An 8,559-nucleotide genomic window follows, 5' to 3' on the forward strand; every position below is an offset into this window, starting at 1 on the left:
GCGAATATGGTACCTAGTATACTACGATAGTAGAGCACTATATTTCAACCTCCTAATCCCCCTACCCGCAAAAGCGGGACGGAAATTACAATTTTACGTCTCCTAGCGCCATCTGCCGCGCATATTAGTCACGACACGCGAAATGCATTATGCGAGGTCTCGACAACAGATGGCGGTAGCATTTGTTGATCTGCGCAGCGCCATATTGGTCAAGTTGCTCCCGTCAGGACTTGTGACCCAGTTTGGGTTTACCGTTCTGTGGAAATCGTGGATATGGACTGAGTCCTGTCCACGTATATAACATTGTCTGATGTCTATGCAACAGCGAATATTCGCTATCGATGACGATGATGACGGTGACATGGCGATGCAATCACCATCGTCTGTGATCCGTCGAACGTACAACGCACTCGAGAGTCCTCCATCGGTACGGTAGGGGAGGTACAGCGCCGTGTTTTTTGTTCGAGTCGACCGCAAAGTTTCCGTACTCCATTCGATCTAATATAATACGCGCAGAGTTTTCGCGATCGTACTAGTCTAAACGTGTTTGTTGTATTTTTAGAATTCCATATGAGTTTCGTTTAATATTATTAAATTTGAAGTGAGTTTTGTCTCGTTGCGTTCCCCGCGCGGATCGTTCCCTCGCACGTTAATTGGTGCATCATTATCTCATCTGCATGGTGCTTGTTTTTGTCTGGTCCGAGTGCACGGTTCGATGCCTATGTCAGCTGTTAGGGCCTCGGCAGTACACGATAGTAGTACAATGAACTTTGGATGAACTGCAGTAACGACTACAGTTACTACGATGCCTTAGGCCTTAACGTATGCTACAACACTGTGCGTTCAAGTCTGTGCTGCGAAATGAACCGCCTTCCGAGAGAGTGAGAAGGAGGAGAGAGTATTTGTATCTGTGCCACATTGTCACGGTGGTCTGTTTGGTGGAGAATTTGCGACTATTATTAATGTTATTTTTATGTTGTTTTGTTAGAAAACAGAGATATTCAAACGTACACACCCATCAGCTGAGTCTGTCTGGGGCCGACCCAGATTAGAACAACAGTTTGGCTTAAAATCTTCGTGTTCGAGAATGCAAACGGATTCCGCCACCAGTTTTTTTAAAACTGTATTTCGGCGTTAAATATCGATCAGCCTTATATATTTTCGCACCGCGTTCGCGCGCCAGGCGGTGCGATTCGAATTTTTTTTCACGTAATTGTAATAATAACAAGGAACAAGGATTTCTTTCCTTCGTGCATTGAACAAGGATCCGGAATTAGCGCGAGGCCCGCAACTGAACGTCGTCGAGCGTCTGATTTTCGCGACCGACCGATCCTTAATCCCCTCGTGTCTCCTCTCTTCCTCGCAGCTTCACGTGATGGAGGCGCACTCGCATCAGTTTGAGCACCCCGGCGGCTTCCAGTCGCCGACGTCCGAGCAGGAATTCGACATCTACGACCGAAACGGCGGCCCGTCGTCGTCAGGCAGCTCTGCGACGGGTGGATTCAACAGCCTGCCGTCGCCCGCCGACAACAGCACCGCCTACGGTGAGATGCGCTCGGAGCTGAGTCCGCCGGGGTCCCCGCCGCCGCTGCCGCGCGTCTACAAGCCGTGCGTCGTCTGCAACGATAAGTCGTCGGGGTACCATTACGGCGTGAGCGCGTGCGAGGGATGCAAGGGCTTCTTTCGGCGCAGCGTCCAGAAGAACATGCAGTATATGTGCCACCGCGAGAAGAACTGCGTCATCAACAAGGTGACGCGAAACCGCTGCCAGTACTGCCGCCTGCAGAAGTGCTTCGCTCAGGGCATGTCGAAGGAGGCGCTGAGGCAGGAGAAGAACAAGCGGCGCAAGAAGCAGCAGCAGGAGGAGCAGCAGCAGCAGCAGCAACAGCAGCAGCTGACAACGGCGGCGACGGCAGGGACGGCGGCGGCGGCGGCGGGGACGGCGCAGCGGCGGCCGCTCGAGATGTCGCCGGAGGTGGAGCAGCTCATTAACCAAATTTGTGATGCTCAGAACGACACGTTCACGATGCCGGGGATGAAGGAGGAGCTGTATCAGTCGGCGACGACAGACTCGAGTCCCCGCATGGAGGCGGCACTCGGCGGCGACGTACAGATGGTCATATGGGAGAAGGTAAACGCTGCGGGGTGACCATTTGTTCCTCGCTCTCTAGCTCTATCTCACTCTCACTCGGGCAGTCGATCACTTGCTCACACGTTCGCTCACTCATCCATTCATTCATTCGCTTGTGCACTCGCTCACTCACTCACTCACTCACTCACTCGGTCGGTCACTTGCCCACGCATTCGCTCACTCACTTAATCAGTCACTCAATCACTCACACATTTGCTCACTCACGCATACACTCATGAAATCAATCACCTGGTCACTCGCTCCTTCCTCACTCTCTAGACACAGTGATTTCCTTACGTATTAACCCTTGGTAGAGGTAGAACGTATGAGTTTTAGAGAAGGGGAAATGGTGATGTGACCAGGGTAGAGTGTAAGGCACGGGGGTATCCTTGAGCGTGATGGGTTTACACAGAATCTGGTGTAGGACGAGAGAATCACAGTACGAATGCCGCCCTAAATGTGTTGGGACATTAGTTGCTATTAAAGTGATTATGTCACCATAAATATAAAAAGTAAAAAAATTATGTCCACTTTTTCACAAAGTGTAAGTGATTCTGTTCACTTTTTATGGTTAAATTTCTGCATTATATACTTCCTATTTTGCTATTCCGTTCGATGTGAACAAACACTTGTGACTCATACATAGCCCATAGCAAGCATTTAATGTCGTGATCAAAAGATCAAATTTTAAAGATTTTTTGCTAAGATTTTTTGGATTTTTAACTAGTTGAAAAACAATCTTATCAGGTAAGAAATTGAGGATACATTTAGTGCCATTAGTACTTACTTTTCATGTTAAAAAATAGCAATTTTTTTTTACATATATACACCATAGAAAATTCATGACGTAGTCCATTTAAAAACGAGGTGGGAATGGGACGTCAGGAAGAATGTGACAGTCACTAATGAAGCGTAATATCGCGTGCAATGATGGGACGCCGACTTAGAGGCAGTAGTTGTTTATTGTGTATCACCAATCGTTCCTGAGATGGGCCCAGACGGAAACAAATCACTATGCTTGTAGAGCAATGCGGGGAGGCTTGAAGTAAACATGATTAATTTATACGTCGTCGGAAACATTTTTCGGTGCGGGTGGTTGACATAACCGAGTCGTTTGTGGTTTGAGGAACCTTCCGGGGTTATCGCATGGTAATTCTAGAACAGTGTGTTATTAAAGCCGCACAATGCGCATCCAAACGCTAATTTCTTCAGTACTAGACTAGCAAATACTTCGTGTCATGCATAATCATACTACCTTATGGCAAAATAAACTCTAGTTCCTCCCATTTCACTGCGCGTTGTCTTATAAAAGGTATTTTGAAAATACCTCCGATGTTGTTGACAGTTCCCCAATCTCCAAGCAACCGTGCAGCGGTGCCGCGGTACAGCGATACGGGCGCAGCAAAGATAAAAACATGTGACGTCACGTCACCACTTCGATGTTATGTTGTTTGAAACAAGTTAGCGTTGGCGCCTGATTACCTGATTTCGCACCTCTTTCTTGTTGGGAACGCGCAGTCAAATGGGAGGAACTAGAGTTTATTTTGCCATAAGGTAGTATGATTATGCATGACACGAAGTATTTGCTAGTCTAGTACTGAAGAAATTAGCGTTTGGATGCGCATTGTGCGGCTTTAAGGCTGGCCTACCTGTATGTTGCATGGGTTTCCCATGTGTATCATATGTACCCAGACTTACCACTGTCATAGCATTAGCACAGACTGGCTCCAACGAACCAACTACCAAGTTAACAAATTTCCCCAATGATGTATCCCTGTTTCTCTGACATTTAACCTTGATGTATGGTCTTACGTTTGCCCTTATGTTTACCTTTGATGTGTGTTCTCATGTGTGTCCTTATGTGTGTTCTCGTTTGTTCTCATGTGTGTCCTTATGTGTGTTTTCATGTGTGTTCTCATGTGTGTCCTTATGTGTGTTCTCCTGTGTGCCCTTATGTGTGTTCTCATGTGTGTCCTTCTCCTGTGTTCCCTTCATGTCTGCCTTCATGTGTGCCCTAGATCCATGTGTCACTCATGAAAGACCCCCGTAGATACGTGTCCGTGCGCGAGCATTTCGCTTCTCAATTTTTAATTTCAAAGATTTGTTATCAATTTTTTAAAGATGTTTTAGGTAATATTAAATTTTAATCTAAGATTCGTTCCTGTCGTCGTCGTCGTCGTCGTCATTGTTCTAACGCGCGCGCCGCCGCGTTGTCCCGTCGCACACACAGGTGACGGAGCTGTCGTCGCGTGGCATCACGATGATCGTCGACTTTGCCAAAAAGGTGCCCGGCTTTCTCAGTATCAACATGACCGACCAGATATGCCTGCTCAAGTCCAGCTGCCTGGAGATCATGATCCTGCGGCTGACGGCGCGATACCAGGACGACAGCTCGATGCAGTTCGCGAATGGCCTGACGTTCACGCACGAACAGCTGCACGAGGCGGGCCTCGGCTCGCTCTCGGAGACGATCTTCGCGTTCGCGCGCTCGTTCCGCCTCATGGACGTCGATACGATGGAGGTGGCGCTGCTGTCGGCGATCTGCCTGATGAGCGGCGACCGGACGGGCCTGACGGACAGCGAGCGCGTCGAGACGTTGCAGGAGCCGATTCTCGACGGACTGAAGCACTACTGCCGGCGGCGGCGGCCCGCCGAGCAGCACACGTTTGCGAAGCTTCTCATGAAGCTCACCGACCTTCGCAGCATCAGCGTGAAGGGCGCCGAGAAGGTGCTGCACCTGAAGCGAGACAAGTCCTCGGAGGCGACCTTCCACCCGCTCATGCTCGAGATACTCGACCGCGACGAGAACGTCTGCATACCGTGAGGGCGCCGCCGTCTTCGCCGCAAGAGGGCGCCGCCGTGCGGTCGTAGTGCGTCGCCACGAGGGCGCCGGCGTGCGGTTGTAGCGCGTCGCCACGAGAGGGCGCCGCCGTGTGGCCGCGGTGCATCGCCGCGAGGGCGCCGGCGTTGCTGCGTGCCGTCAAAGTGTGTACCCTAGACACGGGAGGGCGCCGCTATTGCTGTGCGTACCGTGAGCGCGCCGGCGTCGCCGCGTGTCATCGAGGTGTGTGACACGGGAGGATCGCTGCCGCGCGCCGTCGCAGCGCGACCGCCACGAGAACGTCCGTGCGTCATGACAGCGCACCGCCGTGCGTGCGTGCGTGCGTGCGTGCGTGCGAGCGAGCGAGAGATGCTAGCAAATCGTAGCGGGTGTACGTTATATTTTTATTCCACGTGTGTCGCGAGCTCGATTCTGCGAGCGCGCGCCCGTGTGTGTGTGTACGCGTCGGAAGACTCGTGATCCCCGTGGACGAGCGAGTCGGCTCCAGATACCAGGTGGCGCCACCGCGCGGCGTGACGACGGAAAGGGATTCGTCGACTGCAGTGCGCCGAGCTTCGCGATTCGTCGGCCGCAGCGGACGCGATTCCGAGCGACGCGGACATCCGCCGCCGTTAGTCGTAGGTAGTCTCCTGGCTCCGCCTGGGGGCGGGTGCGGCGGCGGCGGCGGCGGCGGCGGCGCTACCCCCGTGCCGCTGCCTTACGTGACAGATGGTATGTGAATGCTGGCTGTCTCTCCGTGTGTCTCCATCCATCCCGGCACGGCCCGAATCGTGGCGCGCGTGCGTGCGTGCGTAGTTCCCAAGCGCGTGCTTGCGTGTGTGGTACGTGTGCATGCACGTCCGCTAGTGTTCCCCTATAAAAATCCCGAAGTTGATCGCGCCGCCCCCTAGTGTTGGCGTTCTCATCGGCGTCGTTGTGTTGATTGTCTCCCGACCGTTTGAAATCGCGGGGCCCTTTCTAATTCTCTGTACTGGCGCCTTTTCTGATTTCTGATTCTAAATGATAAATCGCTAGCAGGGATTGGGGGTCGAGTGAGGTCAGACAGGCACGTTTGCAAGATGCGGGTTGATTTGCATCGTTCGCGGATTGGGCGAGAGAGGCGGTTTTGCTCGTTGTGACGGTTTCCGTCGTCGTGTCATCAGTGTACCGTTCACTTGTTTCCGTTGCCTTCGTGAAACGTGCAGAGTGTGCGGCGAAGCCACCCCCTCCACAAACTCCAGCCAGAATGTGGTAGAAGAACAAGGTCACCAGACTCCTTTGATGATCCTGAGATGGGACTGATTTTGGTAGAAACAACAGTGGGTTCCTGCGCGGCGATTTTCTCCGACGCAAAACACCCCCCTTTCGCTCCGGGAACCGACGAAATTCACGCGTCGACTCTAAAATAACTCGCCGAAAATTCGCAAATGTTTGTTTGGCTTAGGTCGGTAGGAAAGGGTTGCGCGGGAACACGCGCAGCCTGCCAAAAATTTCATGTTTGGGAACAGCCACGCTGTTCCGCCGTCACCCCCTCTCCTCTTCTCTGCGAGAGAGAAGTCGCAAAAATGCCGAACGATCTATTGTTTCTTCGATGGGAATCCTTAGTGGACGGGTGGCGGGGGTACATGGTATTGTCGAGATGGCAAACACGCTGCGTGAGCGTCGGGAATGGTTTCACGTTACGACGCGCAGGTTTCCTTAGCAACGAGCATTACGATCAACGCGTTACAAGTCGGCCCCTCCCCGACTCAGCCAAGCGCAGGGACTCCAATATGTGACCTTATCGCTGTCATCGTTCTCGAACCGATTCGTCATCTGCCGAATTTCGTCTGTCGATCGATCGATCGGGGGATCGCGGTATCCGTGATTCAGGTCCGGGTGTAGCGCGGGTTCGTGACGCGTGCGCTGCCACGTGTATGCGCGAGATGGAGACCGGGAGAGCGTCGGGTCAAGGAGAGGAGGGTCAGGGTCAAGGAGAGGAGGGTCAGGAGAGAGGAGAGGAGGGTCAGGGGAGATGAGAGGAGGGTCAGGGGAGAGGAGAGGAGGGTCAGGGGAGAGGAGAGGAGGGTCAAGGGAGGGTGGGTAGTTGTCCGCGCCATACGGTAATTAATTACGCGTTAGATGTAATCGGCGGGTTGGAGCATCACGACGATGAAGCGAGGCTGTACGCGTGTGTAGCCCGACAAATCGTGCGCAGCATTCTCTCTATGCTTAGATACAAATATCTCGAAAAATGGCCTAAATATCTTTACGGAAATTCTCCAAAAAAATCTCTAAATATCTCAATTTTTTTTCTAAATATCCCCAATTTTTTTCTAAGTATCTCAGTTATTTCAACGTAATTTGTCTTTTAAACATAATATTATTTATGTGTGCGAAAAACAGTGCACCGCTGGATGGTTTTTCCTAACAGAAAAGGACACACTCATTCTTACAAATCCTTAATATTTCAGAAAATTGTGTTTTATCTTCTAAATATTAAGACATTTTCTAAATATCCAGATTTTGAGAAATATCCCAAAAACTTGTATCTAAGATATTTGTATCTAAGCCTAATTCGCGCTGACCTTTACTCTTTAAAATTACGTCTGAAATTTGTCCATTATTATAAGTGCGTGCCAGTAGAAGTGAACGCACACCTGGCAGGTGAACGGTGCGTGCTGCTGCCAGACGCGCTCTCGCAAAGCGAAATCCGTCTACGAATACCTCGATCAGCATGTTGTTCATTTTCTGCCGCGCGCTCGTGTGTGCGAGTGTGCGAAAGCGCAGGAGCCACTGTCCACATACTACCAACCGCCTCCCCCCCGCCCCCCGCCACACTACCCTCGCGACACGACGTGTGACGTCATCACCCCTTCCTGTCGTGGTCGCGACGCAGCCGGTCGCGTTTTGGGTTCTCCTAACGGAAGAGAGGGTCCGGTCCGTAGGGAAGAAATGGTGTACATAATATATAGTCGTGTATTTTTCAGATGTCTCCTCCGCTCCCGGTGTGTTTTTATCGCCGATGCGTACGTAGGTGGAACGAATGTGCATGTACGATACGTGTGGCCTCGTAGCCAATACTACTACTAAGTACTATTACTACTATATCTTCTTCGACTACTACTACTGCTAGTACTACTTGTGTGTGGGGGGTGGGGGGACGCGCGACCTGTGTTGTGTGTTTGATCGTTGTGGAGGGGGGGGGGGTTGCAGCGAATGTGCTATCGACAACTGTGGTTCCATAAGGCTACCGATTAATTATCCGGTCATTTGTCCCCACGCGGTCATGACACGTCTGAGAGAAAGTGAGAGAGAGCGAGAGAGAGAGAGAGAAAGAGCGAGAGAGAGAGAGAGATAGAGAGAGAGAGCGAGAGAGAGAGAGAGAGGGAGAGCGCACAAGAGAGAGAGAGAGAGAGGAGCTCTAGAGAGAGAGAGAGCGCGCGCGCGAGAGAGAGCGAGAGAGAGAGAGAGAGGGAGAGCGCACAAGAGAGAGAGAGAGAGAGGAGCTCTAGAGAGAGAGAGAGCGCGCGCGCGAGAGAGAGCGAGAGAGAGAGAGAGAGAGAGAGCGTGATAGATAAATAGCTAGATGCTCGTGGCTGTCGTGCAGTAGGATATAGCGAGCGTG

The 8,559-nt window shown here is 51.7% G+C and overlaps 1 protein-coding gene across 1 annotated transcript; it reads left to right on the forward strand.

Moving 5' to 3' along the window:
* The first annotated feature begins 207 nt into the window (after positions 1–207).
* Positions 208–4,993, forward strand: LOC106817817 (retinoic acid receptor alpha-like). Its single transcript, XM_014822518.1, has 4 exons — positions 208–427; positions 1,367–1,866; positions 1,948–2,131; positions 4,362–4,993. Exons 1-4 carry the CDS (start codon positions 311–313, stop codon positions 4,953–4,955), a joined length of 1,395 nt encoding a protein of 464 aa, XP_014678004.1. The 5' UTR covers positions 208–310; the 3' UTR covers positions 4,956–4,993.
* Positions 4,994–8,559: the final 3,566 nt, after the last annotated feature.

The sequence above is a fragment of the Priapulus caudatus genome, unplaced genomic scaffold (genome assembly GCF_000485595.1).
Source record: "Priapulus caudatus unplaced genomic scaffold, Priapulus_caudatus-5.0.1 Scaffold1877, whole genome shotgun sequence".
NCBI classification, from domain to species: domain Eukaryota; kingdom Metazoa; phylum Priapulida; class Priapulimorpha; order Priapulimorphida; family Priapulidae; genus Priapulus; species Priapulus caudatus.

Bases quoted from the DNA above. Each gene is read 5' to 3' on its own strand.
- LOC106817817 (XM_014822518.1), top strand. From the start codon at position 311: ATGTCTATGCAACAGCGAATATTCGCTATCGATGACGATGATGACGGT. The intron at 428-1,366 runs GTACGGTAGGGG...TCTTCCTCGCAG, and splicing joins CACTCGAGAGTCCTCCATCG to CTTCACGTGATGGAGGCGCA. The intron at 1,867-1,947 runs GCAGCAGCAGCA...GGGGACGGCGCA, and splicing joins AAGAAGCAGCAGCAGGAGGA to GCGGCGGCCGCTCGAGATGT.